General features: G+C 40.0%; 2 protein-coding genes across 2 annotated transcripts in view; both read left to right on the plus strand.

Annotated features, from left to right (window-relative positions):
* LOC586005 (sec1 family domain-containing protein 1) overlaps positions 1 to 1,569 on the plus strand; it is a 43,916-nt gene extending 42,347 nt beyond the window's left edge. The window contains exons 20-21 of the mRNA XM_785805.5: positions 80 to 163; positions 638 to 1,569. Coding sequence (XP_790898.3) covers positions 80 to 163; positions 638 to 664 — 111 coding nt within the window. The 3' untranslated portion in view covers positions 665 to 1,569. The remainder of the gene's footprint in view (positions 1 to 79; positions 164 to 637) is intronic.
* Positions 1,570 to 10,577: 9,008 nt separating this feature from the next.
* Positions 10,578 to 14,699, plus strand: LOC115929634 (uncharacterized protein K02A2.6-like). Its single transcript, XM_030999227.1, has one exon. The coding sequence runs from the start codon at positions 10,578 to 10,580 to the stop codon at positions 14,697 to 14,699; it is 4,122 nt and encodes a 1,373-aa protein (XP_030855087.1).
* Positions 14,700 to 20,758: the final 6,059 nt, after the last annotated feature.

A 20,758-nucleotide genomic window follows, 5' to 3' on the forward strand; every position in this document is an offset into this window, starting at 1 on the left:
CCTCACAGTAGAATATTTGTGCATTTATTTAACAGATACATGTATAATCAAATATTTATTTTTGTGTGTGTTTATAAAGAGTAAATCCAACACTGGTAGTGGAGGCAAGAAGATAACGTATGGCTGCAGTGAAGTGCTTAATTCAGCGCAATTTATGAAACAGGTATAGTATACTATTCCTAATACTGTATCTTTAATGATACACTCTCATCTCATTGCTACCTCCAGTCAAGGATAAATTTAAAGTGAGGAGAAGATGGATAAGTTTTCTAAAAATGTAGAACTTCATAAACAGATTAATTGGCCATGATCAAAGAACCTAAACTAACATCGTAATTTCTTTCTAATGTAAGGATTTTAGGCAAGAGAATGGTATATTGTCTCTCTTCGTAGAAACTGTTTTCTTACATCTCTTACTAATTCAGTAAAAACCCAACCCTTGGTCTAAAATCACACTTTGACCTTGGGCTAACTTCCTTTGTGACACCCTGATTTTCAACACTGAAAAGCTTAAACCCAGTGTGTGTTGCACTTTCCTTTTTATCTTATACCATATTCTTTTCTTATCACTCAGTTTTGAGGAAGTGTAATTGATATGTTTTTCTGTATATTCTACCCTCCTTTTTTTCTTCTCCAGATCACCCTTCTTGGGGAGGAGCATTGAAATAGATGTCTGCCTTCAAAGCTTCACTAATTCAGATTATTTAATGAAGATACTACAGACATGGACATATTTATCAAAACTTTGATGCATTCATTCACATATTAGATAACTTTACAAAGACATAGCTCAGTGTCTTACTAATTTTCAGCATTAGATATGATACAACTCGATCACTTCTAGATCCCAATCAAATGATTGGTCAAACGCTGTTATGTGTGATTCACTTACTGAGATAAACTTGGGGTTTATTTGTCAGCAATTCTGACACAAAACTATCTTGAAATGGATTCATTTTACAACAAATAACAAGGATCTAGGAGTTTCGTTGTATAATACAAATGATGCATGTATTCATTCATTCGTTCATGACAGGATCTATCTGTTCCTGTTGAGGCTGTATGCACCTATTGTATTAAGCCGTATGAAGCCACTTACATGTACTCTGGTTTATAATTTTAATTTCTTTGAATCCAGATTATGACTTTTATGCTAGCCAACAAAGCTGAAGGTGCAATTATCATACCGCCTTTTATAGAAGTAATGCTTTACATCAAATGAGTTATGATATCTATAATGTATTTATATTCTTGTATTTTAAGAAATCAACCACATTTGTGTATGTTTCTTTTTTTGTGTTGTTTAATTTTTAATGATTGCTGAAATCATAGGTATAGCTCAGTATTTATTAATATAGAAGTTTTCATATTCATTTATTGATACTGGACATTGTTGAACTGAATCAATCCAATGTTCCTTATAAAGATTTAAAACAGAGCAGATGGAAGAAATCTTCACCAAAATGAATAATTTATGAAATTAAGATCCCCCTGAGTATCTGTGGTTGTCACATGTACAAAGCAAAAACAATGCTATTTTGACATAAAATGCAATCAACGTTTTACATACTTTCCAAGGCTTTCTAAAGTTTCATTTTCATATGATAATGTTGGTATTTAAAACTTTAATCACATTCCATTAACAGGATCACAAAGACTTTCAAGAAATCAATTCAATATCCTTTGACATTACCTATAGAAAACTTTCAAATGCTGATACTCAAGACTATTGAAATTGCCATTGTTTGATTTTTAGAAGTCTTTGTGATCCTTTTCTTAATAGTAAAACTTTAATAAAAGTGTGTAAATGAATGTTTAACCATGTGAGGAAACTAGTGCTGTTCTACCACGCAATAATAATAGGACATTACATTGAAAAGCCATCACTGTATTCCACCATAATTTTCCCAATTTGCTTTTCATTATTCATGATTTTATTAGGCAGCCTCCATCTTGACAATTTTATCCAAAGGGAAAACTTATGATTGTTTTACAAGTTTATGTCAGTAGATAAACGTACTGTATAGCAACATTATGTTAAGTTGACAGGACCACCTTCTGTCAACTTGTCACTCTGTCATTCACAGCTTTTGATGTTTGGGTTAGAGAGAGAGGGGGAGAGAGAGAGAGAGAGAGAAAGAGAGAGAGAAAGAGAGAGAGGGGGGGGGGGGAGATGTGACTGCACCAGAGAGAAAGGATTAGTGATAATAATGATATTGTCGTTATTGTATTAATGTTCTTTTGTAGTGGATAAATCTCTGGACTGTAAACACAATATACAATAATCATATTGATAATTGATATAATAATGATGATAATAAACCATTCTTGTATAGCGCATAACACATTACATAAGTATGTCCCTATTCACTTGGGAAGAAAAGAAAAGCAAGGAGGAAAAAAAAATTGTAGGAATTACCATATCTAAGCAATTGCCACTGGAGCATGTGTTGTATAAATGCTGGGTTATATACAAAATAGTGTACCCATATGGTCTGGAATTTTAACTTGCTATGTAAAGTATGTGAAATAAACTGTGTGATAGTGCTGACCATTGAACTACATGTACTTCTCTCTGTCAATGATCACTGTAGCTACATAAGAACGCCACTAAATAACAAAACATGTGGTAGATTTCAAAACAAGTAGTGAAGTCTGTCCAATGTGCATCATGTTTTACTATTCTTTGCTGTATATTGCTACTAATCCTATGTGAATAAGATTTATGTGTGAAATCGATAGACAATGTGTCAGTTGTATTTCTTAACAGTACACAATAATTAAGAATTGATACTTGCCATTTTGATGATATGAAGGGTGCGAGATCCAGGATTTTGTATAAAAAAAATAGGAAGGAGGTACAATGCTTTATCAAAATATGACAAGCAAAAAGAAACTTAAAAAGTGTGCAGCACATTTACACATTTTCCAGTGTTATTTGACAAGCAAAATAAAGTTGTTTTGGAGTACCTAAGTCCTTTCAAAGGGGGTCAGTGTACGGGCATGCATCAAGGAATGAGTGTGTCAGGAAGATGGATAACTGGACTATGAATCAGAAAGGAGAGAGTGAGAGATACAGTAACTAATCAGAAAATAATGGGACCAAGATTCAAGACCTGTGAAGGACCTTTATGTCGAAGCAGAACATTACAACTTGTCATATCATTATACAATGCATTCCAGAAACATGCCCGCCGGGTTATCGCGACAAAGCTGTATGTGCTGTAAGACTGTATTGATCGATCTACAGTCAAACCTGCTGTAGTGACCGCCTGTCTTCAAAGACCACATTTTGTGTTTCCCTTGAAAATGGTTTCTCATTGAAACAAGTACTAAAGGAACCTGTCTATAAAGACAACTGTTTGTGTTTCCATGAAGTTCTTATTAGAACTTTTTTTTCAAATGGTACCTTGATGGCATTCATGTATACATACCCGAGGACCATTCTTCAGTGGGAAAATGACATGTAAACATTTATTTCTGCCAGATATATGGTACAGCCTTGGAAACTGTTAGGATCACAGGCGAATACGACCTGAAAGAAACACCCCAATATCTAGCCACTTTTGGAATATAATTTAGTTAGGACAAGCCATAATGTTTGTCTTCCTGTATCACATTTATTGAAAGAAATCCTGAGATATATTCTTTGATTCGGGCTGGAAAAAGACTTAGGAAGAGACGGCAGAAACAAAATCAGTTACACCAAAACTAAAGAAGAAATAAAATCGCGAAAAAGCAACAACATCTAATTCTTTATCACAAATGGAGACAACAAATTAGTTGGAGTTCGGGGTCGTCCCCCCCCCCCCCCCCCAGCAATTACTGCTGGCCTACTATACTAATACTCCGCATCAAAATGACATTACTAATCAGATTAAATTGGGGAATCGGAGGGAAATAAGAACAACAATACAATCGCATACTAGTTAACTTGACATGATTCAAGATGGAACATATGATTTTTCCTAACCACACAATCAATCAAACTGGAGTTCCCGAACCTTAACTTTATGGCGAGCTACAAAGTTCAGCAAATAAAATATTGGGGTGTCTGCGGAAGAAGGCGCCTTACGATCTTATGAAAGTTCAAAGTTCACACAAGTCATCTTTTTTTTCATCAAGAACATAATAAAGTTATTTCCCTAAACGTAAGAAATTTATTTAAAAATCCATATGACAAATATTCAAAAGGAAGTTGCATCAATATATACTAACTATAATGGCAATCATAAGGACAAAAAGGTTATGACGGATTGGTTTGGAAAATCATACCAGCTAGCAGCTAGGCTGTAATTTACGCATATTATAAGGTATAAGTGAAATATTGACATACTACTATATAGAGAAGCAGGCGTAGTCTATTAAAAAGACATAGGCCTACTCGGAGGACTCAACTGGAAGAAGAATTAAGATCGAAGACAACTTGTCGCTTATTTTTGATGAATGTTTAGAAAACTACATGGGGTATGGACTATGTTGCGTGTTAACTAGTAATCCCACATAATTCCCTTTTTTAATTAAACTACTAAAAAGCAGTATCCCTCCAGACAAGAAAACACTTAATAAATGATCACATCCAGACAAATTGATTATGGTTAAAAACTGGTTCTATATTCTATAATTTCACATAAGATACAATGATTACAGAATTATCAGAAACCTCTTCTGTCTATCTCAACAGTGACAGACAATTAAACTATCACTAGGCCCTTGGTAGTTACTATTAATAATCAAACATAGATAACTTCCAACAGCACATTAATGTAAAGGAGACTCAACTTAGTCACTATGGTATTAATGATTACCGCTGAATACAAGTCTCGAAATATCAGGAGTCTAGCTGTTCAGTACAACTTAAAACAGTACTAAAACAAGTCAGTTAAATATCATTCACACTGCATGAATAATAACAGTCAAGAAAATACTACTCAAATCTAAGCTAGACAGCGTTTAGATTTACTTACATAGGCACGAAATATTGTGGTTCAAGAAACCGCTAAACAAATCTCTACTTGTGTATGTGTACGGAATATGCACAACACGAGAATACAACAATATATCGGTGGATCTAGACTATAGCAGATCTAGATCAGTAGACTAGGCATAGGCCTAGAACTAGTGCAATTATAAACATGTAAAATATGTGTTAGTAAGCGTACGCACTCAACAACAGGCACTCAGTCAGTCAAAACACAATGATAAACAATGCAAAGCATCAATCACAATATAATTAACGTTACGTGAGTCATTGGAGTTGAATTCAGAGTAGATCTTCTTCAAGTTCTAGATAGATGTAGAAACTAGCTAGTCGAAAACGGTGGTCGATGAGCTGGTTGTCGATTGCGTAGAAAATGCAGACGATGATCGACGCTAGATGAACGATAACGATGATGCATGAAGACGATGACTACGTCTACGGTGATGAAGACAATGATGGTGCAGATGATGATGAAGACAACGATGATGAAGACAACGATGATGAAGACAACGATGATGAAGACAACGATGATGAAGACAACGCTGATGAAGACAACGATGATGAAGACAACGCTGGTGAAGGCGATGATGTCGATGATGATGATGAGACAGTCAATCGAATACAATAATGATGCAGTCGAGGTCAATAGATCAACTTGCGATGCAGGTCGAAGAATCAAAATGTCAAGACAATATATATCATATGAAGTCGATGATAAAAGGTTGTCAAACAATAATGCAGGTGAGAAAAGCTTTAGATCATATTAAATGTTCTATTCTCACTGCTGGTGAATTAAAGTGTCGTCAATGCTGAACATCGAGAGAGTCAAAATATATCTTGCAAAACGTACAAAATGTAAATAGGTGAGCACGTCCACCGGGAATGGTCCGGGGACGTAGCAGTTCAATCCTCGTTGGATACAATTTTCTAGGTACAAATATCAACACAATAACAGCATGTGTGTATACCAATATTAAAACAGCTCACTGATTCCCGCACAGGAAAATCAGAAGAGCGCCAATCAACTACAGCGCGATTGGTTCAAAACAAGCGCACATGTATGTTAATAAGGCACGTGATCTAAATACTTATGAATAAATACGCGTACATCTATGTTAATTGGTCATGTGATCAAAATACTAATGAATAAACATCGTTATATAATAAATCGAGTTAAAACCAGTTCTGAGGACATGGCGTAATACCAAATCCTCGAACTCTCAATGACTTCTAAAGCGGCCATTTTGGATTAAAAACACAATATGTATACCAGTGAATTATAAATGAATGCACTGTAACATTTGTCGCTACATTAACCCCCCTACTAGACCCGAGCTTGCGTAAGCTCCGAGGGGCGAAAATACACAATTAAAAATATAAAGGAAACATATGTACAAAATACATTAATATACATGAAAATAACCACTATTTATGCGACACGTTCAATGTAGTGAACCTGAACGTACCTCTGCGGCCAGTGGACGTGGCGGCCTGAACGTGTGACACGCGCAGCAGGTCGCGATTTCACCAGAGCAGGAGCAGGCGTAGGAGCAGGTGCAGGAGCAGGCGCAGAGGTTGCGCGAAGTGCTGTGCGCAGAGGGGAGGAGACGGCAGGCTCTCCCTCTAGAGGCACGTCAGCCGCGGAAGTCCTAGCCGAAACGCTTTCCAAAAATGCGGGTTTCAGTCGATCAATGCTTACAGAAACATGCTTGCCCTTTTGCTCAATAACGAAAAACTTCGGGTTTCGTTTGAGAACCTTGAACGGACCCAAATACGGAGGCTGTAATGGCTTACGGACAGCATCGATACGCAAGAAAATATGCGTACAAGTATCGAGAGACCTATGTACAAAACTGGTCTGTGGTGACCTACGTGTCGCTGTAGGCGCTAAAACAGACATATGGTCCTTCAAGCGTTGGACGTAGTCCGCGGGGTCAACAGTATCGTGTCGCGTAGGCACTATCAGCTGGCCTGGAAGACGCAACGCCGTCCCGTAGACTAGTTCGGCAGCGGAAGCTCCGATGTCTTCCTTAATAGCTGCGCGGATACCCAACATGACCAGAGGAAGGTATTCTTGCCAACGGTTTGGCTCGGGTTGAGATTTGAGAGAGGCTTTAAGTTGCCGATGGAACCGTTCCACCATACCGTTGGCCTGCGGGTGGTAGGCCGTGGTGGCTATGGTCCGACAACCTAGCAAATTAGCTAATGCAGTGAAAAGCGCAGATTGAAACTGACGACCTCGATCATGCGTAATCGTGGCTGGAGCTCCAAAGCGAGCTACCCAGTTCTCCACTAGAGCTATGGCTACTGTCTCGGCAGTGGCATCTGCTATCGGGATCGCTTCGGGCCAACGGGTGAACCTGTCGATACAAGTCAGCAGATAAATGTGCCCTTTCGAGGGCGGTAGTGGCCCAACAAGATCAATATGAACGTGTGCAAAACGGGCATCGGGGTTGGCAAAAGTGCCAAGCGGTGAGTGCGTATGACGTTGGATCTTTGCGCGCTGACATGGGATGCAAGTACGCGCCCATGTACAAATGTCCTTGTTCATACCCCGCCACACAAAACGGGCCGCTATAAGCTTTTGCGAAGCTTTAATGCCCGGATGCGCGAGATTGTGCAGATTGTCAAACAACGATCGACGGTGCGCTACCGATACATACGGCCGCGGATGCCCTGTGGACATGTCGCACCAAATGTGCGCGTCCCCTTCCGGAAGGAGGACCTTCTCAAATTTGAGCGAGGTTGACGTGTCTGAGCGCAGAGCAGCGAGCTCAACGTCATCGACTTGGTCGGTCGCGACTACACGCAGGTTAATTAGAGTTCGGTAATTGCACTGAGTCAATCTCGGTGCGAGAAAGTGCATCAGCTACCTGATTATCAACGCCTCGAATATGGCGTATGTCGGAGGTAAACTGTGACACGTAATCGAGTTGCCGCGCTTCCCGTTGCTGCTCATGCTGCTCATGCTGCTGCTTCGGCTCCGCATGCAACCGATAGTGGCGGTCAATTCCTTGACCAATTTCGTGAGCGCAGCAACTTGGTGCTGAAGAGTATTGGGTTCAGTCATGACGCCGCGCCACGCCCACTGTTCACACAACTAAATTCAATGTATCAGTAAGAAATGTGATTATCTAATGGTAAAAAAAAAAATATTAATAAGCAAAGGTAATCTAACTAAATGTTTCTTATCTCAGGGGGATCACGTCGGGGTCACCAATTTAGAAAACTACATGGGGTATGGACTATGTTGCGTGTTAACTAGTAATCCCACATAATTCCCTTTTTTAATTAAACTACTAAAAAGCAGTATCCCTCCAGACAAGAAAACACTTAATAAATGATCACATCCAGACAAATTGATTATGGTTAAAAACTGGTTCTATATTCTATAATTTCACATAAGATACAATGATTACAGAATTATCAGAAACCTCTTCTGTCTATCTCAACAGTGACAGACAATTAAACTATCACTAGGCCCTTGGTAGTTACTATTAATAATCAAACATAGATAACTTCCAACAGCACATTAATGTAAAGGAGACTCAACTTAGTCACTATGGTATTAATGATTACCGCTGAATACAAGTCTCGAAATATCAGGAGTCTAGCTGTTCAGTACAACTTAAAACAGTACTAAAACAAGTCAGTTAAATATCATTCACACTGCATGAATAATAACAGTCAAGAAAATACTACTCAAATCTAAGCTAGACAGCGTTTAGATTTACTTACATAGGCACGAAATATTGTGGTTCAAGAAACCGCTAAACAAATCTCTACTTGTGTATGTGTACGGAATATGCACAACACGAGAATACAACAATATATCGGTGGATCTAGACTATAGCAGATCTAGATCAGTAGACTAGGCATAGGCCTAGAACTAGTGCAATTATAAACATGTAAAATATGTGTTAGTAAGCGTACGCACTCAACAACAGGCACTCAGTCAGTCAAAACACAATGATAAACAATGCAAAGCATCAATCACAATATAATTAACGTTACGTGAGTCATTGGAGTTGAATTCAGAGTAGATCTTCTTCAAGTTCTAGATAGATGTAGAAACTAGCTAGTCGAAAACGGTGGTCGATGAGCTGGTTGTCGATTGCGTAGAAAATGCAGACGATGATCGACGCTAGATGAACGATAACGATGATGCATGAAGACGATGACTACGTACGTCTACGGTGATGAAGACAATGATGGTGCAGATGATGATGAAGACAACGATGATGAAGACAACGATGATGAAGACAACGATGATGAAGACAACGATGATGAAGACAACGATGATGAAGACAACGCTGATGAAGACAACGATGATGAAGACAACGCTGGTGAAGGCGATGATGTCGATGATGATGATGAGACAGTCAATCGAATACAATAATGATGCAGTCGAGGTCAATAGATCAACTTGCGATGCAGGTCGAAGAATCAAAATGTCAAGACAATATATATCATATGAAGTCGATGATAAAAGGTTGTCAAACAATAATGCAGGTGAGAAAAGCTTTAGATCATATTAAATGTTCTATTCTCACTGCTGGTGAATTAAAGTGTCGTCAATGCTGAACATCGAGAGAGTCAAAATATATCTTGCAAAACGTACAAAATGTAAATAGGTGAGCACGTCCACCGGGAATGGTCCGGGGACGTAGCAGTTCAATCCTCGTTGGATACAATTTTCTAGGTACAAATATCAACACAATAACAGCATGTGTGTATACCAATATTAAAACAGCTCACTGATTCCCGCACAGGAAAATCAGAAGAGCGCCAATCAACTACAGCGCGATTGGTTCAAAACAAGCGCACATGTATGTTAATAAGGCACGTGATCTAAATACTTATGAATAAATACGCGTACATCTATGTTAATTGGTCATGTGATCAAAATACTAATGAATAAACATCGTTATATAATAAATCGAGTTAAAACCAGTTCTGAGGACATGGCGTAATACCAAATCCTCGAACTCTCAATGACTTCTAAAGCGGCCATTTTGGATTAAAAACACAATATGTATACCAGTGAATTATAAATGAATGCACTGTAACATTTGTCGCTACAAATGAACTTATTCAGCATATTAAAGTTAGCTTGGCATTCATTGTCACGGATAACAAGAATAGTATAAAACGTTGAATGAACATTAAATTAATAAATGAAGTGGATTAATACAATACGATACTGACCAGTAAAAAAATAATAGACCCAAAGAATGATGATGGTACGAGTATTATGTATAAATATGTGTTATATCTTATGATCAGAACTATATTTCATCATGCGTATTCACATGTAACACATTACGCACCAATTGTAAACGTATGCATGCACGTATCACTCCGCAGACAACCCGACAACCATGGAGTAAATAAATACACAGTAAACCTGAACATCACGTCTAACTTGGCTACTTTATTGACTCGTATAGAACACATAAAGACATAACATGGTGGCAGCGGTAAACCATAACCAGAAAACAGTGCCTTTGTTGTGATTCAGGAACTAAATATGCTCGAAAATTGACATTTCTAGCATCGATCGTCAGCGTCTTCGGACTCCGGCGAAAAATCCAAGATGGCGGCCGCCAGTGCTGCAGCCGCAATGAATCTTCATCCTGCGATGAACTGGGACGCCGACGATGTGGTGGAAGCATTCAAGAAATTCAAACAGAAAAGTCAACTAGCATTCAAGAGCTTCCTGAAAGGTTCAACAACTGAGGAACAGGTCAGTTATATCCTGTTATGGTCTGGAGAAAGGGGATTAGACCTGTACAATAGTTGGGACATGCCAGAGCCCGACTGCAATGATCCAATAAAAGTCCTAGAGAAATTCGAAACACATCTAGAGCCTAAATCAAATCACAGGATCCGTAGATATGAATTTCAGAGCCTCAGGCAAGAGCCACAAGAAACAGTTGACAATTTCCTAGCCAGGCTGAAGAATGTTGCAAGTAAATGCAAATTCAAAGATGAGGAAGAGAGGCTTGTAGACCAATTCATATGGGGATGTGTGCATCCAGAAGTCCAAAAGATGCTCATAGGCAAGGATGCTCTCAAGTTGAAAGATGCAACAGACACCGCTAGAGCACACGAAGCGACGAAAAAACAGATGGCCACACTCTCGCCCCAGGCCTCCAGCAAGATAGATGTTGTCTCAAAGCAGCCATGGCAAAAGAGCCAACAAACTTGCAGAAATTGTGGACTGGTTCATAGCTTTGACGACCGACAGAAATGTCCAGCATTCGGGAAGGAATGCAGAGCGTGTGGAAGGCTTAATCACTGGGAAAAGAAATGCAGGTTAGGCAAACCAGACAGAAAGACCCAATTCCAGAAGAGTGATAGAAAGAAAGCTAACAAATTCAAACGTAAAGAAATACATGCTCAACAAGAGGAAGATGACACATCAGAGGATGAATTCTTGTCAGTGGGCATGATCAAAGTCCATGAGATGGAGAGTAAGAACAGCGACGAGGATGATGAGGCATACAGTACAATCCAAATTCAAAAGAAAGTGGGCAAGAAACGAACATTCATCGATCTGAGGGTAAAAGTTGACACCGGAGCCCAGAGTAACCTTTTGCCTATCAGCCTCTATAGCAGGATGTTTCCAGAGCACATGGCACAAGCTGACAAAATCAAAGACGGAATCCTCACTCCCAGTAAGGTAATTCTGACTGCATATGGAGAGCACGTTGTTCCACAACTGGGCAAAGCAACAATTGCAGGGAAACACAATGAAAAAGAGGTTAACTGTACCTTCTATGTGGTCAAAGCAGAAGGACCTGCAATCCTCGGACTAAGCAGCTGTCGAAAGCTCAAAATTGTAACGCTGAACCTTGCAGTCGTGACATCATCACCCAGAATCGACAAAGACATGCCAATAAAGGACAGGCCTCCTATCAGAAGCAAAGCCGAGTTGATCAATATGTACCCAGAATGCTTTGATGACACAGTCGGTTGCTTTGACTACCAATACCACATAACAGTTGATCCAAATGTGCAACCGGTGGTCCACCCGCCTCGCCGTGTTCCCCTGGAGTTGAGGGAAAGACTGAAGACGCAACTTGAGGAGATGGAAGCCAAAGGCATCATCACTAAAGTCACACAACCAACTGACTGGGTAAACTCGATCGTCGTGAAGGAAAAACCAAATGGCAAGCTTCGCATATGTCTAGACCCAAAAGACCTGAATAAGGCGCTTAAACGCGATCACTACCCTACTCCGACCCTTGAAGAAATTACACCTTCATTGGCTGGGTCCAAAGTCTTCAGTAAATTGGATGCCAGCAACGGGTATTGGAACATAAAGATCACTGAAGAGTCGTCCATGCTCACCACTTTCAATACACCCTTTGGGAGATTCCGATTCAACCGTCTTCCATTTGGGTTGAGGGTCAGTCAAGACGTCTTTCAGAGACAGATAGACGAGACATATCAAGGCTGCAAAGGAGCAGTGGGGATAGCTGATGACATACAGATCTATGGGAAGGATGAAACCACACATGACTACAATCTTCACGAGGCTATGGAGAAGACCAGGAGAGCAGGCATCAAGCTCAACGTAGATAAATGTGTGATCAAAGAGGATGAGTGCAAGTTCTTTGGGTTGATCTACTCTGCAAACGGAGTGAAGCCAGATCCTGCAAAAGTGGAAGCGATCAACCACATTGAAGCTCCCAAAGACAAGAAAGAGCTGAGAAGCTTCCTGGGTCTCATCCAATACATGGGTATCTTCATACCCAAGCTTGCCGATCACACTGCCAATCTCAGAGAACTGATGAAAGAGGACGCTGAATATGCTTGGTGTGCTTCACACACCAAGGACTTGAATGCAATCAAGCAACTCATCAGCAAAGAGACAACTTTGCAGTACTACAACAGACACAAACCAGTAGTGTTGCAGGTTGATGCCTCTATGAAAGGAGTTGGTGCAGCATTGATGCAAGAGGGCAGACCTGTAGCCTTTGCATCGAAAGCTCTCACATCAGCAGAAACAAGGTATGCAAACATCGAAAGAGAGCTCTTAGCTGTAGTATACGGCTGTGAAAAATTCCATACATACCTTTATGGCCGAAGTTTCATCATTGAATCTGACCATCGCCCTCTTGAGCAGATAGACAGAAAGAACCTCACTAAAGCACCAGCCAGGCTGCAGAGGTTACTATTGAGACTACAGAGCTATGACTACAGCATCACCTACAAGCCAGGAAAGGACCTACTACTGGCGGATGCTCTATCCAGACTGTCACCACATGACAAACATGAGATGGATGGACTGAGTGTTAAGATCCATCACATTGTGAGTGTGACAAACAACAAGCTGGACGAAATCAGAGACAAAACCAGCAGAGACGAGGAGCTCCAGCTACTCGCCCAGACAGTCACGCAGGGGTGGCCAGAGAAGAGACACCAAGTACAACCCCTCATTCGAGAATACTGGACCATCCGCGATGACGTATCAGTGGAGAATGGAGTACTGATGGCAGGATCTCGAATAATCATACCCCGAACCATGCAACAAGAGATCCTTACTAAGATCCACCAGGGACACCTAGGTATGGAGAAATGCAAACTCAGAGCAAAATCAGCAGTGTACTGGATAGGCATGTACAAGGACATAGAAAAAACGGTAACTGCATGCCACACCTGCCAAAAGTACAGAAACTCTCAACAGAAGGAGGAGATGATACCTAGTCACATCCCAAGCAGGCCATGGCAGACCATAGGAGTAGATCTGTTCACAGAAAACCAAGAATGGTATTTGATATTGGTCTGCTACTACTCCAAATTCCCATTCGTGAGAAAGGTGAAGGACTTGAAAGCCACAACAATAACTTCCGTGGCTCGAGGATTATTTGCAGAACAAGGGATACCAGAACAGATTATCTGTGACAACGGAACCCAATTCACTTCTCAGGAATTCAAGAAGCTAGCCACTGAGTATGGGTTCACGATTACGACTTCCTCACCATACTATCCCAAAGGCCATGGGTTTGTGGAAAGACAAGTGCAGACAGCAAAGAAAACACTGATCAAGTGTAGAGAAATGAAAGAAGATCCACATCTGGCACTTCTGTCCTTGCGAGCAACACCACTGAAGGCTGATATGAAATCCCCAGCAGAGATGCTGAATGGCAGGAAGTACAAAACCACTCTGCCAACAAGGATTCAAGGTCCTATTGACCAAGAGGAGACAAGAGCCAAGCTAGAAGCAGCCCAAGCAGAAGGACAGAGGCACTACAACAAACATGCACAAAACTTACCTGAGCTTCTTGATGGACAAAATGTGCATGTTCAAGACCCAATATCCAAATTATGGATCCCAGCAAAGATCATCAGCAAAGCCGAAACTCCAAGGTCCTACATCATCGAGACGGAGACTGGCAGGCAGCTGAGACGAAACCGGGTCCACATCCGCCCAACACCTACAACTCCAGTAGCAACACCTACAACACCACTAGCAACACCAACAACATCATCTGCAACTCCCGCAGCAAGTACAACAACAGCACCTGCAATAGATGACAACGCTAACAATACACGCACCACCAACCAGATGACACCACAACAAGGGACAACCTCTGGACAGAATTCATCCCAACAACCAAGCGCTACAGCAACACCACAGGCACCGCAGACCACAACACAGTCAACTAGGTGGAGAAGCAACATCTTGCCACCAACGCGTTACCGCTAGTTTTGGAAAAGAAATATCAAGCACAGAGGATGGATGCAGATAGGCTAGTTATGTTAGGAAGCAGATTACCAAGTCATGGGCAGAATAATCCCATGGTATCTGCTATAGGATTGTCACCCTCGCTCTGGCAATCCAATAGTGTTTATAGAAATAGTGTTTTTAGTGAGTTTTCATGTTAGGAAGCAGATTACTATAATGTGGGCAGAATAATCCCACGGTATCTGCTATAGGATTGTCACCCTCGCTCTGTCAATCCAATAATGTTAAAATAGGCTGTTTCATTCTTTTACATTTTTGATAAGTGTTATCACAAAGTTATTATAGTTGAGTTAGTCAGGAGCTGATTTTAGGACTATTCGCAAAGTCTACATTACCAAAGTCTAACAGGACACAGCAAACTCTGAACTTTTGAACTCATTGAACCATTTCATCTTACAGGAATTCATTTTAAAGATAAACCTAGAAAGGCTTATTTTTATTAGAAAGGGGGATGTTATATCTTATGATCAGAACTATATTTCATCATGCGTATTCACATGTAACACATTACGCACCAATTGTAAACGTATGCATGCACGTATCACTCCGCAGACAACCCGACAACCATGGAGTAAATAAATACACAGTAAACCTGAACATCACGTCTAACTTGGCTACTTTATTGACTCGTATAGAACACATAAAGACATAACAATATGTATGTATAATAACTACATGTATTCTCAGAGCATAAGATTGGGCACAAAAAAGGGTCATATTTATGTTGTTGGAAATGCCAAGTCCGCAAATAAGATGTATCATGCGTAACTACATGTATGAGGGGCGGGGACCCTCGTGAGGCATCCATTCTCCCAGCTCGCTCCGGCTCCCAGCCGGAAGTAAACCAGCCGAACCCGATCGGTGTATTCTCCATCGAACAACCAGCGCTTTCGATTTCAGCTTAGAAGTCTAGGTACGTGTTTACGGGGTGTCTGGTCAGGTCGCCCCCAAGCCGGTCGCCTCCTATACACAGTCGCCTCCTATACACAGTCGCCTCCTAATGTAGTCGCCCCCAAATTGTGTGGTCGAATCGCCTCCTATTACAGTCGCCTCCTAAACACAGTCGCCCTAGGCAGTGCGCCAGTGCAGCGGTCAGAATCAGGCTATTTATGCTATTTATATGTTTGTAAATATAAGAGAAAGTTTCATTCTTTCTGTTATATTGTTGTCCACCTTCTTCAAGATAACTCTTTTGTGCTTAAGTATAATTTAATAAACGTTTCATTTTATTTTTTTTTGACAGCAATCTTACTTTCAAACAACACATTAGTAATATTTGTAAGTCTGCTTCCTTTGGTATATATAAGATCAGTAGAATCAGGAGGCTACTTGACCGACCCACAACTTCAAAATTAGTCCATGCTTTTGTCTCGACCCATATCGATTACTGTAATTCTTCTCTTTCTGGCCTCCCTCAGTCACATCTAGCCCCACTTCAAAGGGTACAGAATAGCGCTGCTCGGCTTGTGACTCTCTCGCGTAAATCAGAGCACATAACTCCAATATTGAACTCACTACATTGGCTTAAAATTCACCACCACATATCCTTCAAAATTCTTCTCCTGTGCTACAAAGCTATCAATGGCTTAGCCCCCTCTTACCTTTCCGATCTCATATCCTTACGTTCCCGTACGTCGTCACGAACACTTCGTTCATCTTCCACATTACTGTTAACACCTGGACCCCGCACTAACACCCGGTATGGTGACCGCGCCTTTTCAGTTATTGCCCCCGCTCTCTGGAACAAACTGCCCGCCTTTATTCACTGCGCCCCCTCTGTATCTCAATTCAAATCTCTACTCAAAACCTATCTTTTCAAATTGTAAATTGCAATTGCAGTTGTGCGTCGGTCAATGGAGGTGCGCACCATATTTGTCTTTATTTAGTTGATTGCCACTGTTTTTCTTACCTTATCTATGTTACTTTTGTATTTTTGCTTTTTCTTCTAATTTAATTCTACGGGTTATAGTCTTCTCTTAATCAGAACACTGTGCGCTTAGAAACATCAGTATTAAGCGCCTAATAAATGTTATGTATTATTATTATTATTATTATTATTTTGATGCAACAGAGATTTACATTCAAAAGTTTATTTGTTATAAGTAAGTATTGTATACAGTAATATTCTTCTCATTTCGACATTATCAGCCGCTTGTTCTCTATTTCGTTCCCTATACTAAATATAAGGTATAATTATGTGAGGAGGGGGGGGGGGGGTAGAAATTTGGACGTAGCCTGTATACTGTATTTATTATATTTGTCTCTCCGATCACCCCCCCCCCCCTCCCCCAGTGGCTCTGAATTTGTTCTTTAGTTAGTCTCTGTTGGTTTGATCATATCTTTTCGCTAAAGTATAATGTCCGACGTATAACATCAGGAATATGTTATGATAATTAATCTCAAGGAAGGGATGATGCCCGGCATACAAGCAAATGGCGGAACAGACAACATTATGAAAGATGAAGATGGACATAGACAGAGAGGGGGAGAGAGAAGGGGAGGAGGGTGGCGGGTAGATAGAAAATAAATTGGACGCAGTCTGTACTGTATTTATTATTATGATATTTTTCTCACCGACTCCCCCCCCCCCCCCCCCCCCCCCCCCCCCAGCTCAGATTTTGTTTTTCTCTTTTTTTGTTTGTTTATAATAATGTCCGACGTATACCGTCAATGAAGCATAATAAACATTTTTTGTTTAGATATCAGTTTGATGCAACAGAGATTTACATTCAAAAGTTTTACTGTTTATAATATTACAGTAATATTCTTTATGCTATTTATAAATTATGTTTGTAAATAAAAGAGAAAGTTTCATTCTTTCTCTTTTTATGTTGTCCACCTTCTTCTAGATAACTATTTTGTGCTTAAGTATAATGTAATAAACGTTTCATTTTATTTTGATGCAACAGAGATTTACATTCAAAAGTTTTACTTTTTATAAGTATTGTACAGTAATATTCTTCTCATTTCGACATTATCAGCCACTCGTTTTCTATAGCGTTTCCTAAAATAAATATAAGGTATACTGTGCATGCACATCATCAGGGATATGTTATAATAATTAATCTCAAGGAAGGGATGCTGCCGGCGTACAAGCAAATGGAGGAATAGAAAACATTATGAAAGATGAACATGGAAAACGACATTGACAGATAGAGGGAGAGAGAGAAATAGGGCGACAGAGAGAGAGAGAGAGAGAGAGAAAGAGGGGGGGGGGGGGGGGTGAGAGATAGAAAGTTGGACGTAGTCTGTACTGTGTCTATTATTATGATTTTTGTCTTTGTCACTCCGATCCCCCCCCCCCCCAAGCTCTGATTTTATTCTTTAGTCCGTCTCTTTTTTGTTTGATTATATCGTTTCGCTAAAGTACAATGTCCGACGTATAGTAGTACCGTCATATATTAATAAACATTTTTTTAATATCAATTTGATGCAACAGAGATTTACATTCAAACTTTGACTTTGTATATTATTATTGTACAGTATACATTCTTCCCTTTTCGGCATTATCAGCCGCTCGTTTTCTATTTCGTTCCCTATAATAAATATACGGTATATATTTGTACATCATCAGGGATAATGTTATAATAATTAAGCTCAAAGAAGGAATGTCGCCGGCATACAAGCAAATGGTGAAACAACATTGGCAGATAGACAGAGAGAGAGACATACAGAGAAAGCGAGCGAGAGATAGATGGAGAAAGAGAGAGAGGGAGGGGGACATAAAGAGAGAGAAAAAGAGAGAGAAACAATCATTTTTCATAATCATGTTTTCTGTGACATTTTTCTGTGAACAACATTGGCAGATAGACAGAGAGAGAGACAGAGTGAGAAAGAAAGAGAGAGCGGGGGGGGGGGGGGGGGGTTAGAAAGTTGGACGTATAGTCTGTACTGTATTTATTATTATGCTAGTTCTCTCTCCCCCCCCCCCCTTCCGAATGTTTCTTTGGTTTCTTTCTTTTTGTTTGTTTATATCTTTTCGCTAAATTATAAAGTCCGACCAAGGAGTTATCTCCTTCGTCCGACGTATATACTGTCAACAAATATTTTTTTCATATTAATTGTATGCAAAAGAGATGCTTTTATATCCTAACTTTTACTTTATAATAATTTATTATTGTACAGTAATATTCTTCTCATTTCGATATCAGCCGTTCGTTCCGGGTTTCTTTTCTTCTTCATTTAAAAATTATTGTATAATATTTTTTCTCAAAATCGGAAGAAATAATTTCGGTATAAAAACAAAAAGCGGAACAAAAAGCAGTACGAGAGATAACAGGCGCGGATCCAGGAATTTCTTGCCGGGGGGGGCACACGGGGGGGGGGGGCACCGTGTGGGAAAGAGAACATATATATTTTTTTTTTAGTCCCCCAAAAATCGCAACGACTCAGCCGGCCGCTGAATAAGCGGGGGGGGGGGGGGGGGGGGTAAGAGGACACAAAAAAAAATTTGGCCGGGGGGGGGGGGCACGCCCCTGTTTTTCAGTATATTTTGGGCGAATTTAGGGCTGATTTTAACATATTTTTTTGGCCGGGGGCGCGTGCCCCCTGTGCCCCCCCCCCCTTGGATCCGCCACTGGATAAAGATGGAAAATGGCGTTGAGAGAGCGAGCGAGCGAGAGAGAAGCAAACATTTCCCCTATCATTTTTCATCTGTGACAATATACTTAATCTCATCCTCTTGTTTATTCCTTTATCTTTGCATGATTGTAATATCTTTGAATGAATATTTTAGATAGGGTTAAATCTGGCTATGCGTTATATGATTAACAATTCTTATTGAGGAGTATGTCGAAACGTGCTTTCGAAAATCGCCAAACAGAAGACAGTATGCTATCAAATACTGTCAAAACACATACATAAACACACAAATTGTATGCATAAATTAAATGTATTAATCCCAGATGCAAATCAGAAGCTGTATTGAAAAAAACCTTCGCTCATGTTGTTGTTTGTCTGTGTTACTGTTAACAGCGTTGTGGTGTACTCTGTTAGCGTTTGTTGTTAATTACAAAAAAATCTATGATAACTTGATAACCCAATCTTACCATAAAAGAATTTCTTACATTTTAATGAATTTTATTGCCATACATTACCTATCAAATACTGTCAAAACACATACATAAAAACAAGTTTATAGGCCTACATTAATCCTAGAATGGGCCAGATGCAAATAAGTAGCTTCGCTCGATCATGTTGTTTTTTGTGTGTGTGTCTGTGTTGGATTTGGGGTGTGTTGTTTACAAAAATAACGCCGGTGCGAGTGGGCGGTTGTACGGCCAGTACATGCAGGTGCAGGCTAGGTCGCAGCAGCGCTGACTTCCCAATGAATAATTCAATAGTCTAAGAGTTGAAATGTAGCTGTTTCAAAATTCAACTTTTAACAACTTTTCACTGTGAGAACACTTTCTTTCATTACAAATACAGAAAATATGGTTGTATTCAAGTTTATTTTACATCCATAAGCTCCGTCACTAGAGCTAAGCCAGTGGTCAGTGGAGTCAGAACGAGCGATGTGGTAGTACCAGTACGTAAAGCTGGTGGAAACTTAGATGCAAATATCCTCGAAAATATGCAGTTACGAGGAAAATTTTCAATATTTAGTGATAACAAATTAATAACATAGTACTGAGATACAAGGAACTAAAAATGGCTTGACTTTGAACTTGTAAAATACATCAAATTAAAACAACAAATTAGGGGGCGAGATGACCAAAAAACTGGGGGCGAGCTGACCAAGAATCCCAAAATCGGCAAAAAAAATCGGGAGGCGACATGACCAATTGGGGGCGACTTTGTAAGGGGGCGGGCTGACATTGGGCGACTTGACATGGGCATGTATCGCATCAGCATCATCGGTATTCTAACTATTTAGTTAGTCATCTATTAGAAAGATAGTTTGTCTATAGATCTACTGGTTGTTTGTCTCTTGCTGCCTTTGAAAACTTACAAGTCATCTATCGGACTAGAGACTATCGTCTATTAACTCTATCGTTATACAAAACTGAAGTAACATAATA

Source organism: Strongylocentrotus purpuratus, unplaced genomic scaffold, assembly GCF_000002235.5.
Source record: "Strongylocentrotus purpuratus isolate Spur 01 unplaced genomic scaffold, Spur_5.0 spur5_scaffold_5, whole genome shotgun sequence".
Lineage (NCBI taxonomy): Eukaryota > Metazoa > Echinodermata > Echinoidea > Camarodonta > Strongylocentrotidae > Strongylocentrotus > Strongylocentrotus purpuratus.